This window comes from Rhea pennata, chromosome 10, assembly GCF_028389875.1.
Source record: "Rhea pennata isolate bPtePen1 chromosome 10, bPtePen1.pri, whole genome shotgun sequence".
Classification (NCBI taxonomy): domain Eukaryota; kingdom Metazoa; phylum Chordata; class Aves; order Rheiformes; family Rheidae; genus Rhea; species Rhea pennata.
Genome location: NC_084672.1, coordinates 4,910,645 through 4,928,095, shown reverse-complemented (window position 1 = coordinate 4,928,095; position 17,451 = coordinate 4,910,645). Strand labels below are relative to the sequence as shown.

Sequence of the window (17,451 nt, the reverse complement as noted above, 5' to 3'; positions counted from 1 at the left end):
GCCTGAGTTCCCAGAAGTGTCAGCATAAAGAAAACTGGGAGTATATAAAGCCTTGATCAGACTGGGTGGGCTATGAAGCCAGGACCACAGCATGTAACACAAGAGTTTGCACTACAGGGGCTAGTGTTGTCATAGTTCCCCCAGGAGATCCATGTCTGAAGAAAAGAAACTGATTTAACTGTCACGTGGCAACACAAATGTGCTGGGGAAACAACCGCTATAGCTCTTTGTTTTGCTTCCACTCCTCTCTCCTTTCTCTTTATTAATTGAAAAATCTTCATTGTTGTGATTTGTTTCCTTGGGTGTATGTTCCCCTGACTAGCTTTAGGGTGAACGGGTGCATTCAAAACTCTCAGTTCGTTTTAGTCTTCCATCATGCAAAAAACTAAACATAGTCAAATCTGCAGCTCAGCAGTGGAAAACGACAATCAGGACTGCCAAGAGCTTGGCTACCTCATTCTAGAAGGTGTCACAGTCAAGCTGCTGTGTAAGCACAGGAAACAACACAGTTCAGTTCAGAAAACCATCGCATACACAATCTTTGGAGTTTGCTCTATGCCAGCTTGGTTACAAAAACCAAACTATTTAATGAGAACTGTCCTGGGTTACTCAGCCTCCCAAACTACTACTAAGTAGATACACAAATCAGTAGCCCAGCAGTAACAATACACCCGTGGTTGTTTGCAGCAGTCTCATACTTAAATGTTATTACTTTACTAAAAAGGAAAAATACAGTGATTAAAAAGCAGAACATAAAATGGTAAACTACTTACTGTATCTTATTGATGTGGTCTGCATCCAATTGTCTGGGTTTACTGCTTTGAGCAAACTCCACTTGAGAGCCCTCTTCATCCTCTGGAGAAATAAGGTGAGCAGCTTTTCCCAGAAAAAAAAAATCAAGATGAAAAAATATTAGTATACATCCATGACAACAGTTCATTTAAGAACACCCCAAAATACACACTTGGATGCTGCCTTTGTAGATCTCCAAGCCCTCTTGCTTCGCCTTTGTTAACCAAACCAGGGTGCATAGGTGACATTGCCACAAAAGACAATGGCACCTGTTCGATCGCGCAACAGCTATGTTCTCTAGTAGCTTCCTGAATGGCACTTAAATATTTTAAAGCTGCATCCTTTAAAGTGTTCCCAAAGCAATTGACTATCCTTACCATATAGTGATATATTTTGTAGATGCAATCTGAATATTTATCTTTCAATTTCTGCATAAGCATTTCCCATTTATAAACTGTTCAGAAAATGCTTTTGATTGTATTTGTCTTTTCCTAGCTTCCATCATCCTCACAGATGAAAATACCACAAGGAACAAGTTTAAGAGAGTTTGTAAGCCTTCTTTTTTGCTGTCTGTTTTGGAAGAATCTTAATAATTAATAATGAAGTACATAGTCTGTAACTTGCAATGAACAACCAAGTAGCACTGTTTTTGATGTTGATTAAGCACTAAGTTAAGATTTTGATTACTATTTGAAGAAAAAGAGAGGAATAAAGAGCAGACAATACTGAGCTGTAAAGAATCTTACTAGCGTAGCCAAGATGGTGCTACTGTCCTATTGCAAGAGAGTATTTAAATCTAAAAATCCTACTTCTTTTCTCTCAGAAGTGAACAGCTACACTAGAAAGTCTCCAGTGCTTTCTCAGCTTGAAAGTTCTGCAAAATAGATAGTCCACTCATCTCCAATACTCCCCAAAATCATATCCTTTATCTCCCTTTCAGAAAATGCAGATACTCTGACCAGTTCATATACAGGATTATAAGCAATCATTTGAAATTGATTTTAATTCTTGCTCAGTCTGCTTATTTTTCACATTAGCTTCACATTTATATGCTTTATGTATATTACTAAACTACTTTGTAACAGCTTAATTTAATGCCAGCAACTAGGGCCCAAACATATAATCACATTAAATGACTTCTGTTCATGCAATCTGCCCCAGGAGATACTTGTCACTATGTTTCTGTTACTGGGACTATTTGTTGTAAATAAATCTATTTTTCAAACAACAAGAATTAATTCAGATTGAATAATTGCAGCTATGTTTGATGACATACTAAAGAGCCTTCTTTTTATAGACATATATCTACATATATAGAGAGAAATATGTAGATATATGTCTACACATCTGTGCACATCCAAAGTGTCTGTTGCAAATATACAGAGTGCTGCAGTTTATCTGTACTGCCACTAGATGCAGCCACATAACCTTTCAAAATGTAAAATTTTGACCTCAGGGCTGTAGAAACCACTTTAGAGCGTGTATGTTTGTAAAATTCTTACAACAGTATTAATAGAATTAAATCCTGAGCCCTGGAAAGAATGAAGGATACATAGGATTTTCAGTATTTTTTCATTAACGTTGTTCCCAAACACAGCATTGCACATATGGATGGGGATCTAAGAGCAGAACGAGACGTTACTTATTTGTATGGTTGTTGCCATAGATCCAGATTGGAGCTGAGAATGCTGAATTACTTTGTGTTTTTCTCTCAATATAACACAGAAAGGAAGAATGAAGCTTTATGTTACTAAGTGCTCCCACAAAGATTCGAATGACTGTGTGTATATGGAACAGGTAAAGGTGCAACTCCAGTAGGTAACAATCTATCTCACAGCATTTTCCTCACTGTGCACCTACATCACAACTTTGGAAACACAAGCTTCTCCCTACATACGTGGTGATCAGCAAGATCGATCCTCCTGGATAGCAAATGATAAAGGACTCTCACCCTCAAAAATGCTTCTGATTTTTCTAGTACTATCAGATAGCACGAAGCCATAGGAAATTCTCCTGTTGTCCCCTCACCAACTGTCAGAGGGAACTATGCAGGCACAACATTGTCCTTAGGACCAACTAAAACCAGGGAAACTCTCCTCTACATTTAACAGGTGTTACTTGTTCTGTGCTCTTCTTTAGTATTTCCCTGGGTGCATAACACACACAGTACTAGGATAATACAAACATAAGAAGCACGCAAGTAGACTCCATAGGTAATAAAAATATAATATCTGTATTTCACACCTACTCTTTTCAAACACTATTTTTACAGTGAGTTGATTTTCCTCTGAAAATAGATGAAATAAAGCCTACTCAGCATATTCTGTGTCTAGGAAAGCAATCCCCAATGCGCTGTGCACCAGAGTGGAGAACATCATTTAGAAGGCAGATTTTTTATTATTAATTTTAGTGGCAGGTTCGCGTGCTTCTGCTCTGTTCCATTATGGACATCACACTGAGGTTCACAGCTGATACATGAGACACGTCAATTTCTAGTTTATACAGAAGGAGGTTCCCTCCTTTCTCCTTTTGTAAATAGAAATATCTCAATTACCTGAAGAAATGTCCAAGGCAGTTCCCAGGCCTCCTTCGAATTTCTGATGACAGCCAATTACATGGAATCATATTTACTTGGAGTTTGGACTTTTTTTTTTTTGTCTGTTTGCTTGTTTTTATACAAGATTACAATAAGAATACAAAAAAGAAAGTATACTCTCCAAGATCTGCTTTCTCTTTGCTGATCTGATCACTGTTCTCTGCAATTGCCATTAATAAACTGAACTGTGCAAGATGCATTAAAGGAAAGAATAACATCAGTTTTTGTTGGTTTAAAGCATGAAGAACATAAATATAATGGCTTCAGATGAACCCGGCCTGGGGCAAGATTCTGGCTTAACTCTCCTGTGAGGTTCTGCAGACAAGATGAAATGCAATGTCTCAGCTGAAGGTCCCCAAGCCAGTACAAAGCAGGATAGATGTGGGAAGGCATGAGAGCAATTTGCTCTGCAGCACTCCTTGCTGCACTTCCAGAAAGAAACAATATGCGCCCTTCTTTCAGAATCCAATGCTGATCACAGCTCATCTGCAGGCAGCAGAGGGGCCCAAGGCCAGCTGAACAGACTACACCAACAAGATCCCCATATGAACTGTCAGAAAGGTTTCCTACTCTTTTGCTGTCTGCTGTGAAGGAGGCAAAAATGCTCCCAGCAACAAGGATTTACCCTGTAGGACTGTACTCTGAGTCTTCCAAAAGCCATCATGAAAATGTTTGTGTTTCCATCCAAGAATGGTACTGGCAGCAAGATGAAGATAATTAAACACATTGCCCATTGGACACACAAATTTCTCTTTTGTAATAATTTGAGGGAAACAAACCCTCTCTATAACCCAGACATTGTGTTGTGCAATAGGAATTTTTTGGGCTAATTTCTACCCTGCTGTAAGCACACTGCAATGGGACTTACTTTATGCCAAGACTTTGCTTTGTTCGGTGTTTCTCAGATGCACTGCCTCTCAATTTCATTACCTCATAATTTCGAAGAATGGTCCTGTTTACTGGAAAAGGACGAGTGAACTGAACTGCACACTCAGTAGTTTCTCCATGTGCAAAGAACAGAGAAATCATCATTCTATCATTCCTCCCAAACTTTGATTTTAATTCTTATCTTTACATAACTAGCATAGCCAAGTTCACACTGTTCATGTTAACTCACTTTCTGAAAGGGCTGACTCCATCTGAATTTTTAACCAGATATTCACTCGTTGGCTCCAGTCTCCTGGTGCTTCCACCTCCCACAGTCACTTCTGCTCCTCAGGATAAGTCTGCAAGAATTTTTGGCAAACTGAACAGGAGAAATCAAGGGGCATGAATGAGTGAAAAGTACACTGGAGGAGGAAGTATGTCTAGCTGAAAATTCTCTCATAGAATGAAATATTTTCATTAGTGCCTTCAGAAATCTTCTCCCTTCTGATCTTCCTTTTCTCTTTTAGCTGAGACTTTTACGGAAAGTCTAGGTGGAATGGGCACGAGTAAATTCTGTCCATCTGCTTCACTCCATATTACTTTCTTGTGAGTGCAGAAATATAGGACTTGAAATGACTTACTGGGCCACCACTTCTGCAGCCACTGCATTACAGGCCCTTACCAGGTTCCAGATAAACAGCAGTGGGTTTTTTTTGCCCTCACTGCTCTGAAATGAAAGATGTTTCAGTATCTCCCAGCTTTAACGATTAAGAATGCTACTTTAATTTCTAATACACAAACAAAAAAATTGTATCAGATTGTTCTTGGGCCAATACTACTCTCCAGTTTTCTACTTGCATTCATTCAAACATGAAATAGGAAGACCTGACTGAGGAACAGCAGGGGTACCTGTGTAAAACATACAATTTCCATTAGAAACCATACTCCCACAGACTCCTGACGCAGTCTGTGTACTTTGAACATTAGTATAATTTGGATAAACTGCCAAATTTTCAGTTGCTTACCTTATCAAACCGAAATGTTTCTTATGCAGAGGCTTTCTAGGATGTCTGAAGAGTCAAAAGAAGAAATATGTTGCAAACTGCATATGTTGCAACGGCTCAAAAAATTTAACGGGTATTTTGAACTTTCCTCAACCAACATTCTATTAACTCAAGAATTGAGACAGCAATCTGTAATCAGCAAGATTTTCTTCATGCTTTTCTCTCTCCATTGTAGCCCATCATAGTGCAGAATGAATTTAGATGGGTCATTTATCTTCGACATTCAGTTAAATTTAACAACAGATTGTCAAAATGAAAACTCCAAAATGAAAACTCCAATTCTAGTACGTAAACATTTGCCTTACAGAAACGAGCAGATCATTGTCATTAATTTTACCAAGAATATAATCTAAATTAATCATTTCAGTAAAAACTACTGAAAGTAACATATATACCAAAATAGAGATATCTGATAAGTGGATTTTTTACTCCCCTATAGGCATTGATAGCATGCTAAGTAAAATGCTAGGGAAAGCTGTTCACACTCACTGCAGAGATCTAGAGTAAAAAGTTCCTCTGTCCAAGTACAATATTGTAGTTCTAATAAAAGATTAAAAAAAGGCAGTGACTTTAATATAGTCAAAATTTAACTTACAGCGCTAGTATTTTTATAAAAAGTAGCACCTAGAAATCCTAATTAGCATAAGATACAAGTCAAATTTATTGAATGTGAGCTTGGAACTTAACTGAGATGAAAAGCAAAGCCTTGCAACATATCACTAGTGTTAACAAAAACAACACAGCATTCTGATCCATGATCTCTAAACCACGCAATGCCTGTGACAGCAGAAATTGATTTTGTAGAGTGGAGAAAAAGAATGGTATTAATACTATTCTTTTCTGAATTTAGAGGTAGCAATACCTTAGGAACTCCTGGGATATAATTGCATACATTTGGTGGCACATATGGACCAAAAGAGAAAAAGAATAGGCACAGTTAAATCTTCATTGATACTTACTAGGAAATGACTGCAAAGTCAAAACAGTCAATAGAAACACTGCCAAAAATGAGTGTAAAATCTCTATAATACATACCGAACAACCTACTTGTTTATAAAAAACATTTTTTTCTACAGGATACAGTTTTATAAAAAGTATTATCAGGCATATTTTCTGTAAATTTTACTACCAAAGCCAGAACGCCAACCAGAACACAGAGAAAGATATGTAACTATTCAACATTTTTTTTTAATGGTAAATATTCAAAGATAGTCAATGTTTTGATGAAGAAACAAGTAATGACAAGACTAGATGAATGAACAGAGCTCAGGTACAGGGCTTGTTAAATACAATTTCCTACAAATGCAATATCTACAAGCACATTATATGCATAGTGTAGGTTTGACAACATCTTATGATTCTTCTCTCTCTGGTGTCAAAAAAAATTGTTAAATCGCAGTCTAGTATGAACAATGACATTGTTCTATTTCTTACACACAGTGAGATAAGAACGCAAAATGCCAAACAGGCAGTATGACTTGCATGTTTCTCTTTGGCTTACATAATTATTGGCCTACCTTCCAAATTCCAGGAAATTCCAAATATCCCAAGAAAAATAACCAACTCCGTGCTAACAACATTATCTTTCATCTCAAATGAGCGCATAGAACCCTTATACAGTTAAGAAAATCCTGCCAAGACTATATTGAAATTTATACATTATACATGACTCTTACCTGATGTTTCCATGTCAAATGATTTACCTTGATACATGGCAGCAGAAATAGGGCAGCTGATCCCTAAGGCATCCTCAGCCACAAAAGACTGACAGAAATCATGCAGTATTTTCATCCCTAAGCCACCTTTTCTATACTTTCTCTGGACAAATATAGTATCCAAACCTGGCAGCAAATAACATTGACTGATAGCACCACCACAAAGGCTCCCTGAAAGCAGACAGTAAAAAACACATGAATTTTAAAATGAAGTTGCTACTGCTGCACTAAGAAAACCCTGTATGGCTTATGTGATTCTCCCACAAATACTGCTCTGATCTCTCTCTACAGGCTACAAGGCTACCTCCTATTGAAGTGCATTTGCACTGATAGTAGTTGTGCCAAATAAAAAGTAAAACACTTTCTAGGAGGAAGATTTGTGCCATCATAAAATGTAGTTGACAGGTCTCATCACAGTAGTTTCCAGACTCTTGATTCTTTACACTCAGGCTATCCAGGTACACAGGCTACATATGAAGGGAAGCTAGCTGAAAAGATATAATAGTTCTACAGTCAAAGAGGAATAAATATTCTGAAAAGTAATCTCAATATATTCCTTTAGCTTTCGGCTATTCTGGCAAATCACTCCACCTAAACTATTTTTACAAAATTTACAGAACCACACAACACAGCAAAATCTAAACATTCAGAAGGTGCATACTGCCTGATGCAAGTGGACAATGGCAAAGGTTTCCAGAGAACACTCCAATACCAATTAAACAAGCAATTTAATACTGACTGTAGGGAAAAAAAAGAGAAGGTCCCTAAGCCTCTGCATATCTTGCTGCTGTGCCTTCCCAAATGGTACAATAATATTGTGAAGTATGACTCTTGACTGACTCTGTCATTTATACTTTCATACCTACCTACACAATTACTGATCAGAAAGTTATACAACACTTGTATTATATATTCAGGCAGTATTTGATCCCTAAGTTCACTCTATTCCATAAACAACTATACAAAATAATATTTCTCTCTTTCAGTTGCTGCTATCTGTCAATGCATACGCAAGGGCCATCTTCAAACCTTCATTGGTAAGAGATCCACATAAAATTAACTGTTGAGGTTACTCCCCCTAAAACTGGAAGCAGACCACGACTGCACTCTCTCAGTGACTCTATGCCACAGCAAGGAAAGTCTGTCACCTGCCTTCTTCAAAACACATAGCTGAGTGTGCAATGCATAGCAGGGAAGTGGCAATTTTCTGAAGAAGAGTTGCTACGGTGGGGAAAGCATTCAGTGGAATCCTACCGACAGCTAAACTCAGTACAATGGCCTAAGCTCAAACCTATGCTGCAGCACCCAAAAGTCACACCTCTGGAGGAAGATGGGTACAGACAATAACTGAGGACATTTGCTATAAAGACATAAGCTACTGAGTGGTGTATTTTAAGAAAGAACTGCTCCTTTTTAAGTCAGTTCATTTCTGCTAAAACTTTGTAACTTATGTAGGTATGTGCTTCAAGTCCACTGTCTGAACTACTATCAATGTTACATCAGGGCTTTTACTCAAGGACACGCCGTGCTAATAAACACATTAAGTCAGTCATTTCAAATCATGGGGACATGACATTAGAGTCTACAGGCTCTTTTAAGAACAAAATACAGACTGAAGTATAAGAGTCAAAACTATTAAACCATTTCTCAGTTAAAATTGTCAAAAAAAAAAAAAATAGTTCCAGCATCAAGGGATTTATTTTGCAATCGTGCATCGTAAACTCAAATTGGAGTCAACAGAAAGTTAATGAAGAACAGACATTCAGGGTCCAAACTTCTAATACTCACCCTAAACAACTTAGGGCCTGACTGCAGGAGGTGTATGAGCAACTCCTTTTGTACAACTTCCTTAAAGTACAAAACACCACAAAAAATAGAACCTCAAACTATTTGAAAACAAAAGTAATTCTGAAATGATCTCTACTGGTGCGCCATCTACCTACACATAGCAAAGTCACCATAGAAACCTCTTTTTTTATATATATATATATTTAAAAAATATCTATGAATATTCTGTGCTTGTTATATCTGGGTATACGATAGTGTGAATAAAAATGGATATCCATGCCTTCCTACCAGGAAAAGATGAAAAGATGATTTTCTTATTTTATTGGTTAAGTCCCATCAAGACCTCCCTGGGTTTCTCTCTTACACCACTTACTAGTATAACACCCTGTCCAGTTTTCAGCGTCTCAAGTCAGGAAACTTTCATCACTTCACCAAGACCTATTTCAAGGTTTCATAAATCTCTTCATCAAAAGCTTATTTCTAAATTTAAGACTTTTATTATGACCTATTTTCTTTTTATCACATCCACATAGCCATCTTAAATGGAGGTATACTTCTGTTCCTTGAGATGGTATCTAATACCTCTTGCTGATAGCTGCAGGGTCTCACTGAACACTCTCTTTCCTAGCATGCAAATTCAACAAAACACATATGAATATATTTAAGTCTAGACACTGATTTGTCAAGGCTGCAGCTCTCCATTTAGCAAGAATCCACGTCACATATCCCCAGCCATATGACAGATTACATAGCTCTATAACCATTCCATTCACATCTAGGCTTGGTCCAGCTCTGCTTAATCAAAGCGCATGCTTAACTTCAAACATATGTTCAAGCACATTGTTGGAAAAGAATGGTTTGTGGTGATGTTTATAACCTTTCAATATTTGTAACACATGATGGGTAGCTACTCTTTTTCCATTAGCCAAGAAATTGAGTATATTCCCAGCCCAATTGTTAGCCACCAGCCCAGCAGAAATGTTAGATTCCAGCAGTGTTGCACCATACATTCTAAGAAAGGGATACACATTTCCTCATGAAGTCAATAGCTTTAAGAATTCCTGCAAGTGTCCTTATAAGTTTATTCAATCTCATATAGTCTGTCTCCTTTAAATCCTTGTAAGACTGTTGTGGAGCAATCCCAGCAGCTAAGTTATATCTGTTCTTCTAATTCTGTGTTGAGAAGACGACAAAGATTTACAAAGATTAAACACATGGTAAATAAAGAAACCATGAAGTCACTCTTCACCTTGTCCATGGGAAACATATTAGAAAAGTCATAGCCAAGAGCCATTTGAAACAGAATAAACAAATAAATCTTTGGAACAAAGGATATTTTGCCTCTAGGTCCCATCCAATAGCAAAGAGGTTATCATAAGCTAATGGTGGCCCAGAGCTGACCACTAGGCTCTTGTGCATTCTGTTTAGAAGTTTGTTCAACTGCTGAAACACACAAACAGTCTAAGTTCTGGGGTGAGGGAGGAGACAGCGAAAATCAGGGCATCAGCCATGGAAATGGAAGTGTTTATGCAGTCTGCCCTTTGAAAGCCTTTGATCTGTTTGGTTAGGTCACAAGTGCCAAATGACCAACTTATAAGCCAGCAAAATGGTAAGCAGATATTACAAGGGCAGGAAAGCAGACAGTCATTAGCATTCCCAAAGAGCCACAAACCAGGAAAAAAAAATGTCCCCACATCCAAAAGCCCCAAACAAAATAAGGTTTGCATACTGACTGTTTCCCTGCTGAACAAGCTGGCTTGGCGCACACATGTTTGGACAGGCCTTCTGCAGGCTAAGTGCTTGTGTAAAGGGTGGGGAATACTTCTGCTGAATAGAACCCAAGGTCAACCCATTGTGTAAGTTTATATGTGAGAAGGGGAACAAAGGTTCTGGCTTCAATAAAATTAAACGAATTCATGTCTTGACTGGTATGTAGTCATTTAATTTTTATTACAGCCAGAACCTTCAGTCTGCTTCAGAAATGCGTATTAAAAATATTATTGCTAGAAAACGGAGAAAAAAGCAATTATCAAGCAAGATTTTAGCTAACTGTCTTTCAGGTTAGTTTTGATACTGATTTCTTTTTTTTTTTTTTTTTCTAGAAGAAAGGCATGTAATCAATTGAAAATAAAAGTATATAGTCTCTTTTGGGGAACTATTTCTAGAGAAAACCATCTAAGCTACCACATTAGTAAAAGAAATCTGCATAAGCTTATAAAGAAGAATAGTGGGAAATGGTTTTCAACTTGGGCAACCACTTCCAATGACCATCTTAAATAAAATATATTATCATTTCTGAAGCACTCTGGTGTTATCTACGCAAATGTTACTATTCCATTTCATTAAACAGCCCATAAGGTTGCATCATATTTTGTTAACAGAAAAATACAGGGAGGGAAAGAATTTGTCTTTTCCCTTCCAAAAACAGATCTGGATCAAGGCGTCTTACAGGGTAGCAAGGCCGGGCTTCTGCTGTTCTTGTCCACAGAAAAGGGCAAAACTGAGAGCAAACAGAACAGCACTGCAAAATTAGGCGTGTAGCTTATGGTACCACTGGGACTGAGGGATGGAAAAGGAGAATGGACAGCATATGTCCCTCCCCAAGTAGCACCCCTGGATACATCTACTTTCCACTGCAGCAGCAGCCACTTCCATCAGCTATGCTTTTACAAAGGTCTGGGATAGCTGAAAAGCAGACAAGGGGTCAGGGCTGTTTTGCTATTTTTACTTTTGCCTACTTGACTTCAGCATAGATTTTTTTGCAGTCAGGTGTTCCCAGAGTGTGATTTGTGGAACATCTGCAAAGAATGAATGAGAAGCCAAAAATGCATTTACTCGTGATTCAATTTCATGTTTAAAAGCCTTCTCAGAGGCCCAGTACACATTATGTTAAAGCTGGTTTAACTCATGCCACAGAAAATACTGTCTTTCTCCACTCTTTTACTGTGTTTGACAGAAAGAACACAGGAAGCTTCAGTAGGGCTAAACTTTGGCATTCTAATTCTTTTGCTCTTTGTACCAGAGAAGAGCTTGGCCCATGACTTGAAAGCTCCTATGCATAACAGAAACATAATAGGTAAGAGTAGAAAAGCTGAGGTCTTTTATCTGTATACCAAAAAGATTTTTTCTTCTGTTTCATTTTAAAAGGACAAACACACTCCTGGCTTATAGCATCCTTCCTGATTTACCTTAATGATGACATGGAGCTACTGAAGAGAGTCCAGTGGAGGACTACAAAGATGATCAGAGGGCTGGAGCACCTGCCCTGTGAGGAATGGCTGCGAGAGCTGGGCCTCTTCAGCCTGGGGAAGAGAAGACTGAGGGGGGATCTTATCAATGTGTACAAGTACCTGAAGGGAGGGTGTCACGGGGATGGGGACAAACTCTTTTCAGTTGTACCAGGTGACAGGACAAGAGGCAATGGGCAGAAAGTGAAGCACAGGAAGTTCCGCCTGACCGTGAGGGGGAATTTCTTCACTGTGAGAGTGATGCAGCACTGAACCAGGTTGCCCAGAGAGGTTGTGGAGTCTCCTTCTCTGGAGATATTCAAGGCCTGCCTGGATACAACCGCGTCTAACATGCTCTAGGTGACCCTGCTGAGCAGGGAGGTTGGACTAGATGATCTCCGGAGGCCCCTTCCAACCTTACTGATTCTATGAATCTTGTACAATCTCCTGATAAGAGCACATTAGTGTGAAGGCAGTAAAAATCCATCTTTGATGATTACTAATCCTCACTACATAGAAAAAAAAAGATTTTTTATGGAATTATAAGGTTTGATAGCACAAAAAATCTTGTCAATAATTACTGTCATTAATCCACTACACAAAACATTTTTTAAGGTTTTCACGCAAGTTTAAAGCATGTCGAGAAAAAAAATGAAAGGAATATTTAAAAGAAATATAAAACAGATCTTGAAAGCAAAGTATCTATTGAAAACTTAGTTTTGTCTTCCACAAAATATTTGAAGTGTTGCAGGTTGCTGTCTGCAAAGAAAGGTGAGGAGGTTAAAGCAAACATGTCTTAGAGCACAGGAAACTCTGTCATTTTCCATTTTACCTTTAAGTAGCTACAGTCAGTGAGGTCTGAACTCCTCAGCTGCCTAATATGGAAGCTGCTGACATAGATGAAAATGGAGACATTTATCTTGGCACGTGACAAAGTATCTTATCAGCCTCATTAGTGGCTTAGTATGTCTCATCAATCTTTAGAGCACTCAGTGGTAAATGCTGCGTACCTGCCATTGGACAGGACTAAGCACGTACCAGAGAGGTTAGGGTGACAATCTGTGTAGTCATGAATAAATTTTAATAAAGGTGTCTAATGCTCATGAAAGGTGAGAGTCTTGAAGAATGAGTCCTCTGTTTATCTACACAACAGGTGCAGAATGGCCAGCGTCAGTAGTTGCCAAACTGTCTCAAAAACTTGGCTTGCAGTTACTGTGTCTCTGAGCAAGACAGGTGCTCAGCACTGTCTGTCCCTCTCCATTAAGACTGCTAAAGGAGATCCATTTAAAGATGTTCGTAAGACGGACAGATGTGTGGAACCAGACCAACGTTATCAAGTTCACTTTGTTCAGGCCACCAAGTAACTGGCAAATTGGAAAGACTTTACAATGTTGCCAAGCTCGTTAATTGGAATCACTGAATTCCATGGGAAAAATCTGCTTTTCATAAGGGCAAACCAAATGTGTAGCAAAAATAGAACAAACTCTCTCCTCCTTGGTCACCTGTTTCTATGATTCACCTGGATGATTCGTATTTGAAATAGCCATGCTCCACAGCTTTGTTTGGCTCCACTGAAGCATGTTTTTTTTTTGTCATACTGTGGATAATGGAAAATTCACAGATGAGAAAAATACAGAGTTGAATACAACGTAAGCATGAGTCTCAACTACCTAGTGAAGAAAATAAAACCATGGAGAATGGCCAGGTAACTGCACAGCAGAGAAATAAAGAGAATCATGATCTCATAGTGGGCACAGAAGATCATTTCTGCCTAGTAACAGAAGTCGTATCAAAAGATCCAGCATCATAGAATGTCCTGTACTTAAAGCTGCCCCTCCTAAACACTCTGACCAGGAGAGCAAAAGGAAAAAAATTACATTAGACTAAAAAACTATTTCACAAAGTTTGTGAAATACGACTTATAAGGGAAGATAGTTAGCTGAGCTTGTTTTGGACCTAATAAATCCATGCATGTTATATAATGCACAAAGAACAGGATCAGTCAGAGCATGGTTGGTATGAAATTGCAATTACAGAACCTCAGAAAGGAATTATTTTCTAAATACATACAGCAATAAGAGGCAAAAACAATCAGTTTCAAGCTTCCCAAAAAGGCTTTGGCAAATGCCTGCAGTATTTTGTTACACAAGCCAAAAACTAACAAATACAGCTGCCCAGAAAAAAAAAAGCATTGGCAACCAAAGATAGATGCTGACAAAGCTGGATTCAAAGAATCTGTATTTTATATGGACCTGGTTTAAAATCAAACCGTGACTCTCAATTTACACAGAAACAGTTTCAGCTTGGCTAATATTCCACCCATAACAGACTACTGTGCAAATTTATTTTACTGAAGCATGAATCATTACAGCCCATACAATCATTTCTCTCCAAAATCTTTACTCAGAAATATTTACGGACTTAAAGAAAAATATATGATGGTAATAGAAGTGCTTCCCAATAATAAAAGAGCTCATCAGTATATTCACAGATATAAGTAAGATTCCTTATTAGTAGGCCAAGACATGATTCATCACTGATTGTACAGCAGCACTGTACCAACACAGTGAAGTACAAGATACACCTCATTGTGAATAAGGAGCTTATGCTTTCCAAGGTAACAGAAAAGCAAAATATCTCTTAGTGCTGCTGCCTTTTAAGACTCTGCCAGGGATGGCAACTTGAAACTGTCCTCCGGAATCTAAAAGCATCTACATCTACACAGCTGTTACCTGTTTCTTCTCCTCTCCTTTTATGACAGATGGTTTCTGATTGTTGACAGCAATACATTTACCTCCAAAAATATCAACTTGTCTACATTTAAGCTGCTGGTGTTCAAGATCACACCTTTGTATCCTAAACACAGATACGTAATCAGCTCCTGAATAAAGGTATGTACTCAACTGCAAATCTGTAGTTATTCTAATGAGGTGTTTTCTACATTGGACTGGCTAATAGCAATATATTTGCATTAACATAAACTCTCAATTCAAAAAAAACCACCTTCACTAAGGCTTATGTTGGCAAGCATCCCTAAAGCATCAAGTATATTTTGAATCTTTTCTACACTAATTAACCAATTAATGATGAAATCATTTATTCATCAACAGCCTTCTCAAAAGGGAGTACCACAACTAGATAAAGTATTCCAGGACTGATGTAGGACATATGCTTTTCTCTGCATAACCTAGCAACTGCTCCTTACGCATCCAAGGATATTACCATTTCTTGCCACCAGCTACTCCTGATACACTACTTCTGCAATGTGAACTGTATACCTGTTTTCAGACATCATTCTTTCCAGGATACAGTCCTCCCTTCTATTGGTAGGCTCTGCATTCTTTGTTCCTGGATGTATGACTTTTTACTTGGCTGCATTAAAACATATTATATTTGAATAAACCAGTACCTCAGATCACTCTGTGTAACTGAGAATAGAACTTGGAAACATCATGTTTAAATGAAAGTAAAATGGATGGCTTCCAAATTCTGGTAAGGTTTGTTCTCTAGATTCATTCTGAGAGAGATTCAATATAAAAAATGTAAACAAGAGCCAAGATTATTTATCCTGAAAGACAAACAAAAGCATTACATTTCTAGTTATCACGAGCCAATGGAAACATGTCTCTAAAACAACTTTACCTTTCACCTTGATTGTACAAAAGGCAACAACCTCATCATCTCTCCAGAGTATCTTGGCACACTCAGTGGCAGAGTGAGGTAGAAAGAATGCATCATTAGCTGAACTCCCTTCCAGCATTCCAAAAATAATGTAGTTCAGAACAAAGAGGACAATCCTCTCTCCAAATGTCTGGACCTTAGAGAACAAACAAAACCGACCAAAAGCAAATGAAGCAAAGAACAGTATTCTGCCTTCCATGAAAGACTTCAAAATTAAATGGGCTGGGAAGGAGGTGGTCAGGGAACACGTTCACGAAACTTGGGGAAAATACCCCAAGAATTGGTCCACACAGGATAATACAAATATTTTTTTCTATTGTTCCATCCTTCATCCAAAAGGCATGGAATAATCCACTAATAATTTATAAAGCCTGCCATTTTTCCTGTTGTCACAGAGAGGAATATTAAAGCACCAGGAAAAGAAGTTTTTTAACTACTCACAGTGAGTGACAGAGTTGGAAATAGGATCAAGGCAATCTAAACTGACCCAAAAGAGAATTGCAGAGAGGATTCACCGTGTTATCCTGACCACCTTTTCACTCTCTCTCTTGCTATGGCATCAACGAACTTCCGGTATGGGCTTACTGAGCCCAAACTTAAGCTTAAACTTAAGCCATACTGAGCTTACCTTACTGAGCCAGACACTATACAAAACAGAGAATAAAAATAGTCTCCATCCCAAATAGCTTAAAATCCTCACATAACAACAGGAACAATTAAGTTTTTATACAGTGCTTCTTCTTAGATAACCAACAAGACAGGCAGATGAAGAAATACAAAGGAACAATAAGACAATACTGGTCAGTAAGACAAAAAAGTGGTGCCAGCAACGTTTGCAGGAATGTAGAAAAAGAAAATGAGTTTCTACAAATAATGATGATGTAACTCTTAGCAATAAGCTAGAAAGGGCAAGCTTTCTGTTTTCTGGTATTTTTTCATCCTCTGTAGCTATAGCAGATGCTTGAAAATTGGCTGAAAGCCTGTATTTCTGCCCCAAGTTCTATCTTGCAAGAATTTGTAGCTCAAAATCCCTCCAGTTCAGTTACAAACAGAAAGCCTATTTAATTCAGTGAATTAAAGTGAAGATTTTAAACTTGCTGTATAACAGATATTAGGGAAGATTATAAATGAAAACAATCATTAAGGACCAAGGCTGGACATAGAGGGCTGAGTAAGAAATAGGACTGACTTAATAGCCTCACGGGAACAGAAGCCCCCTTACACTAGGCAACTGATTTCTCAGTTGAAAACAGATTAAATTTAAGATTACCAGAATCTCTCAAATCATTCACCCACAAAAAATAGCTGTATCCTGCTAAGATGATTTATTGTGAAAAAGAATTACAGATTTTAAATCTATTAAATTATAGGTCTAAAACCTATTAAATAACAGTTCAATAAAATAAGCACAACATAAACACTGTCCAAGGCAAAAAAAAATTGTAAATAGCTAGACAAGACATTGTTCCAAAGGGTGGTAACACCTCTCATCAGACAGTCAAGTAGCACTAATGTGAAGAGTTATTACTAATGCAATAATTCTGTTCATCTGATTATTTCTTTTCCTGGCAATGATGGCAAAGTAAAACACACAGAATAAATCCCACAGATGAATCATAAATTGCTTGCACAAAATTATTTAGAGAAGGTGAATGTGCATGTCACTGTGCAATGGGAGACATTTAAAGTACTTGGTGGCCCATGTACTCCAGATCCCACAG

The 17,451-nt window shown here is 37.9% G+C and overlaps 1 protein-coding gene across 1 annotated transcript in view; it reads right to left on the bottom strand.

Annotated features, from left to right (window-relative positions):
- The window catches only part of LOC134144683 (protein FAM169B-like), an 89,087-nt gene that overhangs the window by 47,791 nt on the left and 23,845 nt on the right, over positions 1–17,451 (bottom strand). The window contains 4 exon segments of the mRNA XM_062583821.1: positions 774–876; positions 4,506–4,634; positions 7,023–7,205; positions 15,692–15,866. Coding sequence (XP_062439805.1) covers positions 774–876; positions 4,506–4,634; positions 7,023–7,205; positions 15,692–15,866 — 590 coding nt within the window.